Source organism: Gekko japonicus, unplaced genomic scaffold (genome assembly GCF_001447785.1).
Source record: "Gekko japonicus isolate JY-2015 unplaced genomic scaffold, Gekko_japonicus_V1.1 scaffold20, whole genome shotgun sequence".
In the NCBI taxonomy this organism is placed as follows: domain Eukaryota; kingdom Metazoa; phylum Chordata; class Lepidosauria; order Squamata; family Gekkonidae; genus Gekko; species Gekko japonicus.
The window spans coordinates 264,498-285,942 of NW_015169172.1; the positions used below are offsets into that span (position 1 = coordinate 264,498).

The 21,445-nt window shown below is 42.3% G+C and overlaps 1 protein-coding gene across 1 annotated transcript in view; it reads right to left on the reverse strand.

Annotated features, from left to right (window-relative positions):
* The window catches only part of CTH (cystathionine gamma-lyase), a 37,909-nt gene that overhangs the window by 16,029 nt on the left and 435 nt on the right, over nt 1-21,445 (reverse strand). Inside the window, exons 2-6 of the mRNA XM_015415787.1 lie at nt 17,103-17,184; nt 14,063-14,158; nt 10,238-10,347; nt 7,558-7,689; nt 444-501 (exon numbers count right to left, since the gene is read on the reverse strand). Coding sequence (XP_015271273.1) covers nt 444-501; nt 7,558-7,689; nt 10,238-10,347; nt 14,063-14,158; nt 17,103-17,184 — 478 coding nt within the window. The remainder of the gene's footprint in view (nt 1-443; nt 502-7,557; nt 7,690-10,237; nt 10,348-14,062; nt 14,159-17,102; nt 17,185-21,445) is intronic.

Consider the following 21,445-nt stretch of genomic DNA (forward strand, 5'->3'; position numbering starts at 1 on the left):
GAGTGTGCTGTTCAGTGGAAAATTGTCCAGATTACCCCTGGACACAAAGAATGCCCAGAGTCAGTCTGAAATATTTATTGCTGTCATGGAAGATAGGATTTTTGTAAAATGTTTCTAAAAACCATTTCAAGATGACTTTTTATCCTGGACCAAGAATGAAAAAGCTCCTAGTTCCACAAGAGGATGTACAAATACAGTACTGCCCTGTGGCTTTATTTTTAATTAAAGACACTTCAAAGGGAAACCAGTCTGCACTAGAAAATGTGTACACATAATATATTGGGGGAAAGGCAGCTGCACTATGCTTTTATGAACATCACTATAAAAACAGGAATAAGTGGCTTGTGAGAGGCATGAAGAAAGTAAAACGTAATACACACAGTTTATAATGCTTTGAAAGAAAATCAAAGTAACGCAATTGCTTTGCACATGCAGACACTTACCATTCATGTACTTAGTAGCTGAGTACATACAAATGTCTGCTCCCAAAGACAAGGGACGCTGAAACAGAAACACAGCAAATAGATGAAACCAGATAGAAAACAATGTTATTTTTCTGTTGAAAGAATCAGTAGGAACTATACATTGGGTACTGAGGTATATTTAGCACAATTGAGAGCCTCTATGGGGTAGTGTTTAGGAAAGCTGAACTGGACCACAGAGATCTGGGTTCAGATCTATTCTGTTTAGCCATGGTGTTCACTGGGTGACTTTAGACTAGTCAGTCTCGCTCTCAGCCTAACCTACCCCACTGGGTTGCTGTAAAGATAAAGAGGAAGACAAAAACTCCAGAACCTGCAGTACAAGTTCCCTAAGTAGAAGGCTTACAAATTTCCTAAATACATAAAATAATTTGACAAATTATATTTGAAAGTAGAGTACCACCAAAATTTCTGTTACAAAGGAATTTAAGCCATCATCCCAGTGAAAGCATCAGTGAGCCTCATTTCCACTTTCTCAGCACTGCTGTCTTGTGAGAATGAGAAGCAAGAGCTCTTGCTTGAAAACTTTGAGGAATAAGAAACTGCCAAGGAAAGGACAGCCATAAAACAAGGAGAGGAGACAAAAAACTTGGAGACGGAACTGAATTCTAATCCCACTAAGAAGGAGGAGGGTTGGTTTTTATACCCAGCTTTTCATTACCTGAAGGAGTCTCAAAGCAGCTTACAATCACTTTCATTTCCTCTCCCCACAACAGACACCCTGTGAGGTAAGTGGAGCAAAGAGAGCTCTGAGAGAACTGCTCTTGCGAGAACAGCTCTGAGAGAACTGGCTGACCCAAGGTCACCCAGCTGGCTGCATGTGGAGGAGTGGGTAATCAAACCCAGTTCTCCAGCTTAGAGTCCACCACTACACTAAAGTGGCTAAGAAACCTGCAGAATTCCAGCTCAGCCCTCCAACTGCTGACTTCACATCTGGGTTCAGCCCAAGGTTGTTCTCTCAGGAATAAGCAAGTTTCAACAGCGTAGCAGATGAACTCTGGTCCTTCCAGTCCAAGTCTAAATCCTCACTCAGTGTTAAAACTTGCTAAATGGCTTTAGGCAAGCCATTATTTGTGCCTTTGCTTCCTCACCTGTTTGCAATGAGGATAAAGTGGGACATCTCTGAGTATGCTGCCCAGAGCCCTTTGAAGGAAGGGTGGAATGTAAACGTGATCAAGAGAGCGAGCAAGCTGATGTCACATTTGTGTGACCATATATTTGCTGGTGAAAGAGCCTGTAAGGATGGCAGGAAAATCCTCTTCACGGCCCTAATCTAGAAAAGGCATCAGGACTGTTCTTGGACCTACATACCAGGCAGTCCTGTTTGCTTGGAATTATCTAGTTCTGTCAAAAAAAAAGAGCAGAAACAGAGAGCTGCTGCCTTTCCATCTTTGCTTCTGCATTTTCCTGGTAGTGTGCATGATGCGGCATGACATCATTGGCTTTTCTCCAGCCAACTAGCAAGAACTTATCTGAGGCATGGATAGAGAAACTTACAATTCATATATTCCATATTACAGGGGAGAGGGGGAAACAAATAAGGAGTGCCACTGACATCATGTTTTTCGTAACAAACAATTCCAACCTTCCCTGGATGCTTAAAACCCAACCGTCATACATGGGATAAGGAAGAACGTTTTCTTCAGGAAAAACTGCGACTGAAATCTTGGGGTTTCCTTACATGTACATGGGGAATGTAGTATAATCTGCTTCATTCAACATTCGTTTTTGTCTTTCTTTTTTCTTTTTAAAAGTATTATTTCGCTAGAAATAGGGAAATTATGTTATGGAAAATATTCTGCTCTCTGCTTGAAGCGCCTGGCACTTTGAATCATCAGACACTATTATATTGGCTAATCTACTAGGAATGTTTGGTCGTGGAGGATTAGAGTAGGAGAATGGACTGGACTAGAGGCCCACGTCATCTTCAGGCTTCTAATTCCACCAAATAAAGTCCTTCCATTTTACTGTCCTCCTCTTTTCCAAGGGCTGTCTCAGTGCAGCAGTATTATTAACCATGACTACTCTTCCTGTTTGCAGATCAGTTACTAAATTATTGATTCTGCCCCTTTAAACCTTGTACTTTGCTTCTTCTGCGTGGTACAAAGAATGGATGGAATTCTAGTTGCTCTTTAAATTAGAAAAAAGAGAAGTTTTTTAAAAACCCTCTCAAATTTTATTTCAACAAGCTAAGCCATACGAATACTTCTGTTTCTCATACTGGAGCCAGCAGGGCACAATAGAGTGCCGGCTGAACAGGGGTTTTTACAGTCACTCGCCTCTCTGGGTCTTTCCCAGGAACAGCTAGCAATCCTATAGTCCTTGTTCCCTGGCATCTTAGAACACAGTGTGTGCCAAGCCATGCATGCCTAATAGAGCTCCCTGAGCTTTTACATCTTGCAAGAGTATAGAAACTCTGTTGGGCATGAACAGGTTGCCACCCTGTTTCAAGATGTCAGGAAACAAGAAGAGAAAGAAAATTACAGCTGCGGGGAGCTGTGGGGCTGATGGGAAGGTAAGGGAGAAGCAAAGGACAGGTGGAAATGAGACAAGGGCAGCAGAGGTGAAGGAGACACAGTAACAATGTTGGTGGAGAATGTCACTTCTCAAAATCCAGGGCCTGAGGCTATAGCCTCAACTCTCCTAATCACAGAGCCAGACCTAGATCTGTTTGGAAGACACCAAATCACTTTTCCATACAGTTCACTGTGTGTGATGATCACTGTTTGTTAGCCTTGAATTCCCTGCTATAAAAAGGGGCATCATACTGTAGCAAAGATAGACATGATAGTTTGTGAAGTGCTCTGCAAGTCAAACTAGAATCCCCTGGGTGAGTAAGATTTAGGATTATGCTTGAAGCATACTGTATAAATGAGAGGCATCTGTTAGAAAGAGTCCCAAGGGTGTGCAGCTTTTGTCAACATACCAAGATCAAGCAACAAAAGTTCCCCAGAAGTTACTGTGATCTTGGAATAATAACCTCTCTCACACAGCCTGAATGCTACCGCAGAAGTAAACTCATTGAAACACTGTTCTGACATCTTGTTTTTAATCTCTGGAGCTGGGACAGCAATTTGGATTCTCCCAATTAAGGACCTGCCTGCTGGTGCAGAGAGTCTTAGGGCCGTCAGAGTGCTAAGTTCATTACTGATCAATACTAGCCAGATAACACTATAAAGTTAAGACGTTGCAGTGTAACTTCTCTCTCTGTGCAAGAGAAGAAAGAATATTAGTTAGGTTACTGCATATTCTTTATCTCCTCACCTTATGCCTTATACAGAAAAATGGGAAAGGCGACTGTGAAGAGAGGCTTCTCTCGACTTCCGGTACGGCGCGTTAGCGGGCGGGCGGGAGCAAGAGAAGCTCCGTCCCCGCACGAACCAATTTGCCTTGCTATGGCCCCCCTGCTTGACAGGGGGGCGAGACCAGCCCCCGGGTGTGCGGAGCTTGTGCAGGGGGCATTTTTATCTGCCCCCCCGCTCTCAGCAAGGCGGGGGGTGTCCAGATACAGCCCCGACGCCGAGGCAAATTTATACGGAGAAACATGGCTGCCAGCCATGCTTCAAACGCGACCATCCGCTTTCGTTTTTAATATGGACTTGTGCAAAATTGGATAAAAGTTAGAGTTACAACACGGAGGAAAACACGGCTGGAGAGAGACCAGGACTTAGAAGAGGAGGAGAGAGCGAAGATGAGACCCCAGTTAAAAGACGGTCCAAATGGGTAAAGTAAAGCGGCCGAGATTTAATGGGACTATTTGACAAACCAAAAAATACATCGGGGGAGAGAAAAAGAGGCGTCTATGGATGGGCTTAGTAATTGACATGGGCAGAGGGAGGATATTTGAAATTGGAACCTAAAAGAGCTGCTTTTAATGGTTTGAAATGGAGAACATAACGCATAATGGAGAGGAACTTGATAACGATATGGAAAAGGTGGAGATGGACTGGGAGCAATTCCTTAAAGCTATTAAAGAGACTGTTGAAGAGACTGTTAAAACGGCAGTGAAACGAGAATGTGAAAATGCTTTTGCACAAATAAGAAAGGAACATAACACACAGACATACATACGTGAGTGGTGCACAGGGGAGGAAAAAGCAAAAGAAGTAGAGAAAGACCAACCAAAAAATAGTGAAAGTAGTAAAGCAGAACAACGGAGTGAAGGTGTAAAGCATAAAACCCTTCAAAGGGAGACAATAAACTATATGGAAAATCCTTATGAGCTTAAACCGGAAATAGTTAAAGAGCATGGGACTATGGTGGAAAATGGCTGTGACTTTAAATTTGGAGGACTAATGGAGCATAGACAAGATCATAACTCTGCACAGGAGGAGAAAAAAAGAAGATTTAAAAGAAGAAAACGGAGGGCATGGAAATTTAAAAGGAAAACTAGATTTTGGACTGAAGAAGAAAGGATAGCTGAAAGGAAAAAAAATGGAAGGCAGAGACTGTTTAAAGGGTATAGGCATAAGGACATGCTGAGACAGAAAAGTAGATTACAAATGTTTAAAAGATGCAATAAGATATATGGGGGAGAGAGTCAGGCTGTGATTATAAGACTAAATGGGAAACTGACCATACTTACTGACTAATGAAATATTATATGTACAATTGTGTTTTTTTTCTCTCTAGAAGTAATGAATAATAGGTGGAGTTTAGGAGGTATGTAGATAATGAGGAAAGGATAAATGTGCTTTTCTTTCTAGGAGGTCACTAGGAGGTATATAGATAATGGGGCAAAGTAGGAAGGATGGATGATTGAGTAAGGGAACAAATATATTGGGGTATGGTTAAAATAAATCAATTATTGGACTGTTAGAATGATGATGAGCAGTAAAGTTATTAATTTACTAAATTAGGTTACCAAGGGAAGGATTACAATGATTAGAAACCTTTTTTAAAGATTAAAATTATAAAATAGAAATATTTAAAACTTAAAATTAATTAAATTCAAATGAAATGTATTTTAGAATAATGATATGATAAATTATGATAAATAAGGGGGGAAAGCTTGAGTCTGAATGAAATGTTGGGTTATTTATGGGTTAACTAGGAGAAAAAACTGAATCAATGTATTTAATGTATTTAATGTAGTTATTTACGTATATAAATGTTTTGGTGGGTAGAGGGTAACTATAAGAACTGAATAGATGGGGTGAATATATCTGTGATCTGCTGGTTGGAATTTATCTTTGGCAATAATGGCTAGATGGATGATGTTTATGCTTAAAAATTTATTGTGAATATAAGGGTCGGTTATGTCAGAAGTAGCCTGAATTAATGAAGGCCTTAGTAGAAAATGAGGGGAATACTATATTGTTCAAAAAATGGGGAAAGAGGAAATTCTATATATATATATAGAAAATAAATGAATAATAATAATAATAAAAAATAAATAAAAAAGAGCTTAAAAATTATGTACAAAATTATAAAAGTAAGCCCAAATATGGAATACAGAAAGTGCCTTATGAGGTAGGAGACGGTATACGTAGAATCATCATGAATATTTATAATAATTACAATACAGAAAAGAACTTGGGATTCCAGAAAGATCTGATGGTCCAAAATGTGGAAATATAATGAAAGGGAAAAGGGAAGATGTTCAGGAAAGCTATGTTATGTTACTCTGTGTTGTTAGGAAAATCATGTGATGTACAAGAAATTTATTTCTATGAAATCTGTGTAATTCCATATGTTACTGGCTTTGAAAAACCCAATAAACAATTAAATCACAAAAGAAAAATGGGAAAGGCTAGTAATGCTAGACCACATCTTCACATGTGGGTCATCTGAAGAAATGCTGTTTAGTTGGTTGGGATGGTAATATTGGTCTACTAACTAGTCTACTAAGAAAAATATATTCAGGTGAGTAGCTGTGTTGGTCTGAAGCAGTAGAACAAAGTTTGAGTCCAGTGGCACCTTTAAGCCCAACAAAGAAAATTATGTTTCTGCGCAGATCAATCTCAATACTATAGAGATGAGGGCAGCAAGGATTTCCCCATTGTCAGTAATAAACAGTCTACACAAACAGGAAGGAAGAGGTCCACTCCACCCTTACTAACTTTCCTACCAACTCAGTGAAAGGTAGGTGAGTAATAATTTACATCCATGCCAGCACACAAGCACTTATGGTGGCATACATCAACAACTATGACAAGGCAGCCTTGCAAAATATGCTGTAAACCTGCAAGTACAATCCATAGCACCACTGGATTCCTTCACACTCTCTCAGTGCAGAAAGATACTGCAGTAGGGGATAGTGAATAATGATGCATAAATACTTTGTACTACCTAAGTAAAACATTCAAAATGCCTCTCATACACAATCCTGGTAATCTTTCAATAACCCTGTAAAGGTAAAAATTTAAGGCTGTGCAGTCGATTCATGACAGAGCTGAGATTTGACTTTCCACCTCTCAAAGCATGCCCTTCATGACTGTACTACATCATAGGAAAAAACTGCATCCAGACATGCAAAGAATACACTGTAGAACAGATAATCAAGGCTATCAACCCTGATTATCATCAATCACCTGCATTGGGGATGAATTAAAGTTGGAAGTAGGGGAAAGGATGGCCTCAGTTAGAGAGGGCAGAGGGTGGATCATCTGCTCAGCAAGAGGAGGGGAGAGTTCCTCGTGAACAACAGCCTTCTTGTTATTCCCATGCTGGCAGTTCAAAAGTTTAGGAACATGGTGCTAGTTTGCTGCAGGAAAGGTGAAATAGGATATCCAACCTACACACTCTAGGAAAGGTGAAACAGAATATCCACCACAATGTGATTTCTTGTCACATGTTTAATGGCTTTTCATGCCAGAAACCTTTGCATGCCAAGAATGTCAAGCTGGCTCAATTTCACGACATATGAAAATACACTTAAAATTATGTCTGCACTGATAAAATCCCAACCAGCCATCCAGCATTCAGCACCCCAGCCAGTAGATTTAAACAGAACAAGAGATCAAACCCAGAGTTGTTCCTTGCTGATGTATTCCTGCAATGACCTTTATGAAAAACAAACAAACAAACAAAACAAGCAGTGCCTGGGGCATTTTTAGTATAGCAATCAGCTTACCTGGAAATATGCAGACATAAAAGTATTGTCAACTGCTAAAAGGACGCCTTTATGCTTATGGACAACATCTGCACATCCTTGAATATCAATCACTTTCATCGTTGGATTTGTGGGAGTTTCAATCCAGACAAGCTGTTAATTGGAGAGGGTAAGTTGTTAAGAAAGATAATAAAATGAACAGTTACAGAATTTGTATATTCTAGATCTCTTCCTTACTTTTGCACATATACACACATGCATTGGGGGCAGTATTTTTGCATTTGTGTGTGTGTGCGCCCATGCCTGGAAGTCATGGTGACCCCTAGTGGGGCACAGAGGACGTTCAGAGAAGTGGCGTGATGGCTTGCCTCTGGCCTCCCAGCCCTGGTATTTTCTGGAGATCTCCCATCCAAATACTTGCCAGGGTCAGCCTTGCTTAGCTTCCGAGACATGACAAGAGCGGGCTTGCTTGGGCTATCCACGTCAGGGACACATGCATCCTTCATGGTTATATCTCTGAACAGATTTTCCTATTATAGCAAATTCCTTATCACAAGCACTCTCACAGAAATAAGATTTCTCCTGTGTTACAAAATATTTCAACTTTGCCTATATAGTTCAATTTTTGGGGGGAAGGCTTGTAGATGATTGGTCTTGCTATTTGGATAGATTGCAGGTGGTCATAGAAGATGGCTGTCTGGTCCCTTCAAATTTTAGGATTCTATGAATGGCACATTAGTCTTTTCAGAAACAAGGATAAATGGTATTTATAGTAGAACACTATGTTTCAGTGAACCTTTGAGGTAGTTACACCTTTTCATACACATAGATAACACAGCTGCATCCTCCTGTTCAGCTCTCTCACTTGCTACTATAGGATAGACCTCTATGCTGAGTGGGTGAGAGGTGAGAGAACCTTGACAGGACTTTACCAATGAGAGAGGTCCTCAAGGCTTTATGAAAAAGATCAGGCAGGAGGTGAACTGGCTCCAGCCTATTCCATTCAAGCAGTCTCCTAGTGAGTTCACTAGCCTCAAGCTTCCTAGGCTGTTCTAGCAAACACTTCTGCGTAAACAGAACTGCCAAATTGGCACATGCTGCCTCTAACACTACTGTAAAGATCAGAAGACACCACCACACACTCTTATATATTGTGGGAAATAACAGACATCACTCTGATATCCTTTGACAGTGAGTCTGTAATTAGGGCTCGTCAACTTGGAGAAATGACGACTGAGGGGTGACCTGATAGAGGTTTACAAGATCATGCATGGGATAGAGCAGGTAGAGAAAGAAGTACTTTTCTCCCTTTCTCACAATACAAGAACTCATGGGCACTCAATGAAATTGCTGAGCAGTCGGGTTAGAACAGATAAAAGGAAGTACTTCTTCACCCAAAGAGTGATTAACACATGGAATTCACTGCCACGGGAGGTGGTGGCAGCTACAAGCATGGACAGCTTCAAGAGGGAATTGGATAAACATATGGAGCAGAGGTCCATCAGTGGCTATTAGCCACAAGGTATAGATAGGAACTCTCAGTCTGGGGCAAGTTATGCTCTGTATTCTTGGTACTTGGGGGGGGGGAGAACAGTGTGAGTGCTTCTAGTGTCCTGGCCCCACTGGTGGACCTCCTGATGGCACCTGGACTTTTTGGCCACTGTGTGACAGAGTGTTGGATTGGATGGGCCACTGGCCTGATCCAACATTGGCTTCTCTTATATTCTTATGATGCCCATCAGGGACAAGAAAAGCCCCTTTGGGGAAGAGGGACCATCAAAGCAACTCTCAGAACAGGCACAGCAACACAGACCCTTAGTGAGCTTGCAGCCCCATAGTGCACCAGGCTCGAAAGAAAAGGAGATGGAAACACAGGCAAGATGCAATCTGCACAATAAACAGAAGTGGGCCTGGCTAGTGGGGAGGTGCATGGAGACCTGAAGAACAACTGATGTGGCATGCTCCAACAAAATGGTGACAAGTTCCATCCATTAAGGCCTTTATGTTACTGAAAGTTCTTCCTTCTCCTCTCAGAAAATCTTGCAGGTACATTGGGGAAGCCTCCCTCTTAAGAAGCTATCAGGCATTGTTTTAGTGGACATTTTTATGGATCCATACAAGAATAATCTCTGCTACCTTAAGGAACTGGGCTGGCAGTGAACAGTATTCAAAGCAGCCTGCTCAACCTGTCCATCTTCCTTAAAACTTCTCAAGTTTCCCCACACATTTCAATCCTAATGTGTCCATACATTTCATTTATAACATATATGCTCACATTGACAAAAATTTGGTAACCATTCGCCAAAGAAGGCAGTGACTACAGCTGTATCGTACAGTCTTGCTTATTTCTTATACCAACTCCAGCCCAGCCAATAAAGATATGTGCCCTATATCACTTTAATATCTTTCTCTCAGCAGTCATGGTCAAACCAAATAATTCCCATACCCTCATGCAATAAACTGGGTTTCCAAAAAGAACGAAATATTACTCCAAGCATACTGCAAACATTGCTTTACAAGCATTTCTTTGTCACATTAGCAGTAGAAAGGAGCAAGAGTCCAATAGCACCTTAAAGACTAACAAAATTTGAGGGAAGTTACCCTCCCACAAATTTTGTTAGTCTTTAAAGTGCTATTGGACTCTTGGCTCTTTTCTGTTGCTACAAACCGACTAACACAGCTATCCATCTTGATTTGTCACCTTAGTCTCTGGTGTGATTGCAGCTTCAAGGCATTCCAATTTGGTACAATCAACAAAAATCGCCTTCAGACCCAACTCTGATGCTATCGTCCGGAAATATCTATTGGTACCTAAGGGTAGGAAGAAATATATGTATGATTTGCTAACTTATTTCATTATGAGAAAAACTGAGAACATAACATTACAGATATGGTTTGATCTATTTGGAGATAAAAATGATTTTTTTTTTATTTGGGATGTGGAAGGTATGCAGTTTAACATTTGCATCCTAAATAATATCGATAGAAAACCATGCTGGTTTTCCATGAATCTTATTTCCATGTAAGCAGTTCAGCAGCATTACAACCTGATCCTAAATATTTTATTTAAAAGGTCCCACTAGGACTTAATCTCTAGTAAGTATGCTTAGGAATACAACCCCACCTTTCCTTCCTTCCTTGTATGTTTAGTGAGCATTACATTAATATTCAGCACCAAACTTCTGATTTATCAAGGCCTTTAATGAGCAAGTAGTGGCGGGCAATCTTTTAACTGATTTTTGTAGTTTCAACTGATCGGACTGGAAACCCAACTGTTTTCATTGTTTTGCCCTCCATTTCTTACTACTGCTCTTTTAATTCTATGATGTGCCTTAAACTGATTTGTAAAAGACAGATAAAATGACAATTCCTGAAATTTCAGCCAACAACTATGAGATTCAAGTGGAAGCTTCTAACAGCTAATATTGATCCAATAAGTTAGTGCAAATTTCTCTATTTTCCATATTTAGGTTTCATCACACATTAACAGAATGCATATTTACATCCCAAGGTACTCCATATGCTTGAGAACTTTGAAGTGCCAGAGATTACCAAAATCATGTTACTATATTATAAAAAAGCCTCTCATGCTGGCAAACAAGGAGTCCAGCTTTCCTTCTCGTTTCTGACATGCCTTCCTTTTTCTAAAATTCTGTATTATTAAAACAGAAAAACCATACAGAAAAACCAAAGCAATGCAGAACTACAGAAGTCAGAAATAAAACGCCTGGCTGGATAACATATGCAGTTGATCAGTTTTACATGGCTTAAAGGATTCTAGCACTGCAGGAATAATGTCACTTTTGTACCACTTTAAAAACAGAGCAAAAATGTTGTTGGTGCTGCCAGTCCTCCACCTTTGGGGAAAACATGTTTTCCCTTCTCCTATTGCTATCTGAAAGCCTCAGTCAAATAGGGACACATAGCTAGACTATACCAGCTCTTGACTGGGGTAAGAGGATACCTGTGTTGCTAGAGTGCCCTTGGCTGCTGCCCCAGCAACTCTATGCACTAGCACCAGGATAGTCAACAGCACAGAGATCCCTGATAAGGAGCTCCAACCTTTTATCTTGTGAAACCATGCAAGAAAGCAACTACTATATAAAAGTATTAGCTGAAAAAGAAATAGTTCAGAATAGTACTCTCTTATTATGATGTGTTTAAACTACCTCTCAAGCTGCCTTAAGTCTTCATCCAGTGTTTTAAATGGAAACTTATCTGTTATTTAATTTATTTTAAACAGATAAAGGCATCTTAAGTGTAAATAAGCCACCTTCAGTAGCTGATGAATTATAATGTAAATGATAAGAATATTACTTGGGCTAGTCCAGTCCAGCAACTTCTAGGAGCAGCATAATAATGCACAGATTGATAAGCAGGCCATTGTGGCCAGATCTTTTGTTCGCCATAACTTAGTGACTTGATCCCACAGAGAATCTCTGCTGGATCCGACTGACTGGCATGGCATGTGGGGTATAGCAATCCTCCTTATGGATCAGTAGCTGGAAGATGGATTAAGGAGATTCAGGAGGTTGGGGGTACAAGAGCATCTGTGTCTTAAACTAGACGTTATAACAAAAGTCATAACATCAGGTCTGGCTTCCCTGTGCTTGTGTGGATATACTGCAGAAGTAGCTCTAAAATAGGGCAATTAATACCTCTGTGTGACCATTTCAGCTGAGGAAAAGGGCATCGGAGGGAGGCAGAAACTTCTAGCCCACACCACAGCCCCAAGCAGAGTTGGGGTCCTGAGGCCCTTTAAAAGGCAGTTCCCCAGCTCCTGACTGACTGCAGGGAACATGAGTCAGGTTGGGCCAACCTGGACATAACTTGTTAAAAGTCATAATGTCTACTTTAATCCTAAGGCATGCTACAACAAATGCATAATGCAAAAAAAAAAAAAGAAGTAAAGATAATAGAGCCAAGCAATTAAGATTTTCAAGAGTATTTGTTTAAAAAACCAAATATTGTAAATGTTACTTTATTTTAAAAAGTCCACGAATCTTACACACTTTTTCCAGAAAAGCTAATGCATTCTGTGTTTCTGTACATGTACAAATTAACTTGGAAAAGAGATCCGGTTTGTGCCTGATGCAAAAATAATGAAAGTTATTACTGTCTCTAGATTATTGCATCAGGGCTTTTGAAGGGTCCATGAATGTATGAGGTACACAAGCAATCGAAAAGGGACAAAGGGTGACAGTGAATTATCAGACTGTGGGCGGATTCACTTTGTTCACTGACTCTCAGCTTGATGTGTCTGTCCTGCCAGCGGGCCTCCCCCAGCTATCGTCAGTGGGCCTCCCATGACCCCACCTCCGCTGCCCACCACCCCAGCAACGCCAGACACCCCCCCCCGCAGGCCTTCCCCAATTACCCAGCGGCCCAGGAAGCCTCAAAGTGGGGCTGCCGAAGATGCCGGTGGCAAGGCAGCTTTGCTACAGCGCCTTGAGGGGCACCGACCAAACGCCGGCAGTTACAGGGAGGGAAGGGAGGCACCCCGAGCCGGAGACGGCTGGGCCCATGGTCCGGCGTGAGGACCCACCCCCACCTCAGAGCCCGATGGCCCACGCCAGGCAGGGAGAGGCATCACCACACCCAACAGCAAGAGATGCCGGAAAGCAGAACCTCTCCTGAGGCTTGGTGTCTTCCTTTAAGGAGGTAGGCGAGGCTAGGACAAGGAGGACAGGGTCCTGAGGAGGAGCCTGGGAGCAGAGAGGGATAAAAGGAGGGCAATACACAGGGGCCAGGGAGGACTGCCTGAGTCAGTTTTGCCATCCCCCAGAGAGGAAGGCTAGCGACACAGAGGGAGTGAGGGTGGTGACGGAATCCCCCTCCCTGCTCATGCAGCTGAGGCCCCTGCTGCCCTTGGGAATGCACCACCAACATGGCAGGGCTCCTGCAGAATTCTGACTCAAGTGACAGCGAGGGGGGGTCCACGGACTCAAGTGACAGTCTCAAATGCCTCCTTTACTGAGTCAATCCATGTCACGTTGGGTCTTCCACTTTTCCTGCTGCCTTCAGCTTTTCCCAGCATTATTGTCTTTTCCAGTGCGTCTTGTCTTCTCATGGTGTGACTAAAGTACGATAGCCTTAATCATTTTCGCTTCTAAGGAGAGTTCAGGCTTGATTTGATCTAGAACCCATTTATTTCTCTTCTTGGTGGTCCATGGTATCCACAACACTCCTCCAACACAACAATTCAAATGAATTGTAGTTACTAGTAGCCTATTAGAAGCACTTTGAGCTTGCCTGCACACTATCCAAGTAAAGATCCCTAAATCACATGTTCTGCTTCCCCTAACTGGCGAGTGAGTCAGTTTTCCAAGCTAGCCAGGTCATGAAAGTGGGAATAGATTTCCCCTGACAATGAATTTAAATCCCCCAAATTGGTTATGGTTCTGGAAGAGTGTCCTAAGCCCAACTTGGAGTCGACCCATGTCTAAGAATACACATGAAGGTGAGTACCTGATGCAGCACCCCTCTAGCACAATCAAGATCTACCAAATGCAGGTACGTGGCTCACCTCCATAGACATCATCTGTGCATATAATAGTATCTCCTGCTTTTAGCAGATGTACAATATTCAGTGTAGCTGCTAACCCAGAAGCATACGCTAAACCTGAAAGAAAATAAAGAAATCTTAAATTAATATTTTATGTAAAATAAATAATTGCCCTTTGTTTACAGCATGTACCATCAGTGTTCAAAGACTCAGGTTCTGCTACATTTATTTATTTTCAAATGATAACTAGCTTTGCAGATTTTCTAGATCAAGTTTATGTTTCCATAACAGATAAAAGAACAAACAGGAAACAGAGAGACATTAGCAGAAGCACAGCATTAGACCAGCTTTAACCATATCTCTTCTTATATATAATTGTGTTTTGGTCATGGACTCTCCTGAACGTTCCACATGCTCACTCAGTCTTTGGCTCTCTGTTCTGTCATTCAGAGAGTGTCCCTAGCCACTGGCTGCATTGCCTGAGTCCCGCCCAGCTGCCACTCAAGAGTACTCGCATGCCATTGGCTGGGGGCTGGGTTTGCTCCTCTTCCCCGCCCACTGCTTCAGCCACTGTGCCCTGTCAGATGGCTTTTTCTCTTGATGAAGAGACTTTCCTCCTGTGTGGGACTAATCTTTCCCTCAGTAGCTGTTGGTAGGTGTAACGAAATGGCAGTTACCTGTGTCTGTAAGATGGCTGCCGTCTGTGTGTTTAAAATGTTTCCCCATAAGGCTGAATTGAGCTGTAGTTCCACAGAGAGGCCTGCAAGGGTATCATTCACTGGGTTGAATGGGGCTTCCTCATCTGCTGGCCTACAGTTCCCCAAGGCCAAAAAGTGCGGGAAAACAGCAACTGTCCCAAGGGGCGAGGCAGCATCAATATAGACTCCAGCCCATTCAGAGAGGAGGCAGTTTTCGTCCCACAGGAGATTAGGAAAGGCTCCTGCTACCTGTGCTGAACAGCCTGTCCAGGCCACACCAGAGATGTGGGGACACCCTGGGAGGCAGCAGAAATTCAGCCATAATTGTGTAAATAGTTAAATAAATTCTTTTATTTGGGCTAATAATCTGTGTTGTGCTCTAACCACATAGTCTCCCCCACTCTGCACAATACCAAAGGGAAGGTGTAGCCCAGGGAAGCAAGGAAAGGCCAGATTGCTTGGGTTGCCAAGTTTCTAGGGATCCCCCAAAGATTGGGGATTCCATCTCCAAATAGGGAGATTCGGCCAGAGGGGCCTCACTGTCTCTCTAAAAAGGCAGTGACAATTCAGTGAGTGGTGGCAGTGAACTTAAGGAGTGAGATACGCCCACAGGATGAGGGTGGGAGGCAAACAGCTGAGTTGTAAACTGGAGCCCATTTCGACACAGTAGGCAACCAAGCTTGGTTCAGACAAAGGAAGGAATCCCTTTGCAGGCCTTTGTGAGGAACTCATTGGGGCCAGGCCTGACTAGGGTTGCCATCTCCAGGCAGGGAGATTCCTGGAGATTTTCTGGGAGAGTCTATGGAAGCCAGGGTTTGGGGAGGAGAGAGGCCTCAGCTGAACAGAATGCCATAAAGCCCACCTTCCAAAGCAGTTATTTTCGCCGGGGGAGGGGAAGAAACCTATTGTCTGGAGTTCAGTTGTGATACCTGGTGATCTTCAGGCTCCACCTGGAGGTTGGCTGCCCTAGGCATAGCAGTCAGTGCTTCAGGACAAGGGTCTGCTAGATCCAGGTTCTTGCTATAGAAGCTGAGTGGGTGATTTTGGGCCAGTCACAGACTTTCAGCGTAACCTACCTCACAGGGTTGTTGTGCAAGTCAAAAGGGGGAGAGGAGAATGATGTAAGCTGCTTTGTCCCCATTGCAGAGAAAGACTACTTTTCCTTCTGGGAAACCATTGTTGCAAATCTCCAGGTGAGGGCTGGAAATCACTCAGAATTACAAATGCTCTCCAGATGGCAGAGATCAGTTCCCCTGGAGAACATGGTGGACTCTGTGTCCTTATACCCTGCTGAGATAACCCCCCATGACAGCCAATGTGATGTGGAAGTCAAGGTTTCAGAGCACCGTGGAGGCTGCAGATGGAGGGGGGAAGATGGAAAACTGAAGAGTGAGGGGGGAATAAAGGTAGGTTGATGCCTGGCTGAGGAGATAGTTGCCAACTCCAGGTGGGAAATTCCTGGAGATTTGAGGGATGGAACCTGGAGAGGGTGAGGTTTGAGGAGGGGTGGGACCTCAGACAGGTACAATACAATAGACTCCACCCTCCAAATCAGCCATTCCCTCCTGGGTAACAATTGTTGCCAATCTCCGGGTGAGGGGTGGAGATCACTCAGAATTACAACTGATCTCCAGGAGGGGGGAGGAGATGGAAAGCTGAAATCAGGGGCAGATAATGGCAGGTTGATGCTTGGCTGGGAAGGAGATAGGGTTGCCAACTCCAGGTTTGAAAATTCCTGGAGATTTGAGAGGTGGAGCCTGGAGAGGGTGAGGTTTGAGGAGGGGTAGGACCTCAGACAGGTACAATGTCATAGACTCCACCCTCCCAACCAGCCATTTCCTCCCGGGGAACCATTGTTGCCAATGTCCAATCCTGCGTCCTGTTTGCTGCGCCGCAGGGAGGGGGGAGAGTGAGGGCAACCATGGCAGCCCTGCTGGGAGGAGGGGGCAGGCTAGCAGCAAGCTGAGGCCCACCCAACCCAACACCAGCACCATCAGAAGGTCCAGGGGTGCCCAGGTCACTATTTAGAACACCGTGCCATCCCCACTTACTATCTTTCAGCGTTGGATGGTTATTCACATTTGAGCAAAAGCAATTGCAAGCATCTATCTCATGACAAAGAGACTGATGTTTCCGGTTCATAACAAAAGAACCAAAAACAAAACCGAAAACAAAACCCACAGCCCTCTCTTTTGTTTTTGGTGGGAGGGACAGCCCATCAGGTTGAACAAAACTGTTAAAAGCATAGTACCAAAATTATTCAGTGCTACTGCTTCTCTTCCAAGACACTCCTGTTCCAAACTGCCACTACCCCACAACATATAAAATCATTATTTCTCATATTAAAAATGTTAATAGCTTACAATACTTTGCACCATCCAGTGCTGCCACGGCCTTTTCCAAGCAATCTCGAGTAGGATTTCCACAACGGCTGTACTCAAAACCCTAGGAGAGACAGAAAAATTCAGTAGTTGATGGAATGCTTGTGGAAGAGATGAAATATTAACAGGGATGACATCTACTCTCCCATGGTTCTCCTATACAAAAATCTGCTAATGAGCATAGACACCTAAAAACCTATTCTCATTTTCCTTTGTAAAAGGAAAGGAAATACTTCACCATTATGGAGAAAAGTTGGGAAGATGTCTTCCTTTTATTTTTCTATATCATCACCTTCCTTACACAAGTATTCTGTGTTACATATGAAAACCTAAATCATGATCTGATGAAACTGAAAATGTTTTAAGTCGACAGAGTGACTACTCCCTTGGTCTGGGAGTCAGTGGTTTTTTAAAAAAACGGGGTAGCGTCATAGTAGAGTGGGAGAGCCTCAGCTCTGCATGTAGAAGGTCCAAGGTTCAATCCCTAGCATCTCCAGTTAAAAAAAGCAAGCAGTAGGTAATGTTAAAGAACTCCAGCTGATACGCTGGAGAGCCACTGCCAGTCAAAAGCAGACAGCATTGACCTTCACAGACCAGTGACCTGACTCAGCATAAGGCAGCTTCAAGTGTGTGGGTGTTTTAAGCATTCAGGATGGGACCAATTTTGCACAGTAAATCAATGCTATGCAAATGCCAGGGTATATAGTGTTGCCTGATGATTACAAACACATACACAACACGAACACAAAAATAATTTGTTTTGTCTAGACATGCATTTGCATGCCAGGACCGGGCAACTAGACTAAATTCAAAGCATAGAGGAGGAGCTTTCTCTTTTCTGCGTTCTTCAAGAAAAAGTTCTGTCCAGGCTTATAACCAGACTTTAAAGTCTGACAATAAATACGACCTTCAGAAGACCTGCATTCTTCCTGTTTCAGGAACTTAAAACATTAGTAGAGCAACTCCAATAGTGGGCTAAAAAGGGCCCACAGACACACAGAAAATAATTCCCATGCAGTACAAAACACAGGCAGAAAACACTTGAAGGGGAAAAGGATGCAGAAAAGACACCGCGGTATAAAGCAAAGGTCAAGGCTGAATCACCTGTTCTCATAAGGCAAGCCTTATGGCTCAGGGGCGTCAGGGGAAGAACTATCACTACAGCCTTGGACTTTGCTTTTTAGTCTGCCACATGAACTGCTGGATTGCTCAGCTTGAGGCAACTTGTCAGAAATTGGGAGTCATATGATGCATGCCTGCTGCAGAAAACTCTGAGAGTTCAGGAAGGGATAAATACAGGTATGGTTTAGGAGAGAACCTCCTGAAGGAACGAGAAGTCCAGTTTTACATAGGAACAATACCATGGCACTGGTGGATATGACATTCTAAGGGGGCTGCCCCCATACTCTGAATGCCAGGGAGTCCATGTGTTTGGTAGAAGGAGTACTCACTGATTAGGACCTCCTGGGGAGCCCACAGGCAAACCATCACAAAGAGCTCAAGGGACCAGTAGGTATGATAAGAGACCCAATAAGAGGCCAAAACTTCACAAAGAGAACATAATCTAATGTTTGCCCATGTGGACAGAAAAATATACTGGTAAAAGTACCACAAGTCATCATCAGCAGAAAGATCACATTGTTCTCAATGCAAAGTGACTAGTTCTTTTGTCAGACTGCACAACGACAAGGTGTAGGCTCCTGGTTATCCCATAATCCCAGCAAGGAAATGCTCTAAAGTTGGTGTTAAGTTTATTTAATTACCCTGATGTTCTTAGTCTTCTCCAATGGACTATATACTTTACAAATTTCACATCTCTCATTTTACTTGGCAAAGTACCTGCATGCAGACAGCCAAGTGCTACCAAGAACCACATGCAGCAGCAACCACTTCCTTTAATGTTTTAGCACAACCAAAGAGGCAAGCTGCTTTGAACTGAACTGGTGGACTGCTTCTTCGGCAACACGACTGGCTATAGTAAAAACTTTTTTAAAAATCTGTCTACCTGAACAGCCCTTATTCATGCAGTTGTACTCCTGGTTTAGAATATATTATTTATATTTCTGGTTATATCAACGGGAATCAATTTGGGCTGTGCCTTGGGAGAAGGAACATGGCTTACACTAGAACAGACTGTCCTGTGCAGAAATGTCTTGGAAGAATGCTTGTTTCCTGGGTTTGTACTTCAATTGCTCCTGCCTGGCTTAATGGTTATGAGATAACTAGTAAACCATTAGAAATTCCTATTAAACTTTAATAAGTCAATTAGGTTTCACAGCTTTTAAAACACAGGTGCTCTTTGATTTCAACCTTAACTAATAAACAAATAATACCATAGTTTGGAAAGCTGCCCACTTGCTTATGCAATTTCTGTACAGTGTGGTATCATCAAAAGGACTAGGTACGTGACAAAGCAGGTTTGTTTTGTGCAGTCCATTGAAATCTGCAGAGTTCAAGTGAGTCAGCCTTACTTTGTTACCTTTTGCCTCAGAGCTTTTCACCTTACTCAGAACTATGACAATAATCCAGAAATTCTCATTTGACTGAAAGCATTGGCATGATATATGTCATGACTAGGAGACTCAGTTTCCTGTTAATTTACACCCCACCCCACCCCACCCTCTAGGACCTCTTTGAAAGCAATTTCATTTGAGAGGTCTATATTACCACAAACAGCTTGTTTAGTGACTGTGGAGAATATTCCAGATACAACACATTCGGGTTGTTTCTCTGCATCGGTCACTATTATATTACTTTGCATGAGAGTAATAATTTGTAACTGGATTGTCTTGTTCACACAGGAAAATCCATCTGAAGATGATTGCTTCAGAGCAATGATAGAACAACAGCCAATGATGTGCAAGTACAGCCAAGATTCCCTAAGAGAACATATTCAAAATGGGAGGCTTTCAAAAATACATCTACTGCCTATTTTTCTTAGAACACTTACACTTTCTTTTCCCCATATAGTTGCCCACCAAGATCCACAATGGGAATTTTTCTACAAAACTGCCCATTTCCATTAAGAATACTAATATGGACTAGATACAATTGAGTAAAACTTGCACAAATTAAATTAGAATAAAATTCAACCACATGCAGGGTTAATGAAAGGTCTCCATAATCCCATTTTACTGAGACCTCATGCATGATGTCAACATGTCTGAAGTCAGACAGAAATGACAAAACATATTTTCAAGTATTTCAAAGAGGAAAAGCTTCTTCGGCATGGAGTTTCTCTAAAAATGAATCTAGGTAGGGTGTGTATTTTGAGGTTTGTCATTTCAAACCCAGATCCCCCCCCCCTTTCTGTGGCTTGAAAACCTATTCATTTTACTTTAATTACATATACATGATTGGTTGTTTTGGAAGTGGATAACCTCCCCATACTAATTCTCTTCTTAGTGAGTTTTCTTGAAAAGCAAGGGACACCTGCTTTCAAGTGTGCTACAGTTATTCAAACATTAACGTGTTCCAGGAAATTTCTCACTTCCTGATTTTGTAATACACAGTAATTGTTTCCTCCTAAAGACTTCCTAGGTTCCAAGCAGCTACAACTTTTGTGAACTTTATAATGTAAAATGATACGGGAAAATCAGCCAAAATAGGAGATGTCATCATATCACCTCTCCTGTTAAATAGGCAATATTCTCTTGCTAGACCTTAGTAATTCAATTTATGCTGTCTCTAAGAAACCTAAGATTTAGCCAATACAGGCTAATCAATTAGTGATCTAGTCATCACTAATAAGATTATACCAAAAGCAATGTTAACCCTGTGTATACTTACCTAGGAGAGTGTCCCACTGAATTATATCTTAGTAAACATACACAAGATCACACTACAGATCTGGTGCTATTTTGATTCTAGATTTTCCTCCAGTGTGATTAGAGATTAAAAGGTTATCATTAGGTCAAAAACAATATCTTTTATAATGTCACATTAATGTCAGTGTTGTGATTTCAGGAGATTTACAATTCTAAATAAAGCAAAAATGAAACGTCTATTCTCAAAAGACCCACTGGGCACTGTGTGTGCAGAAGCAGATTGAGGGAGGAGAAGAAATATGTAGATTGTACAGTGCAATAAAGGAAAGAGTTACATCAATGAATGAAGTGAGCGAAGGGTTAATGAAAGGAGGAATGCAATTAACAGGCTCAAGAGGAGGCAGGGCAGTGGCCGTGGGCACCTAACAGAGACACCAGTGAAGAGGTTGTGACTACCAAGGGAGGCAGTACTAGTGATGGAGAAGGCTTGAATGAGGACCTAGGCAGATAACAAAGAAAGGCTGGAGATCGGGGAGGACGCAGGAAGTATAAGCATTG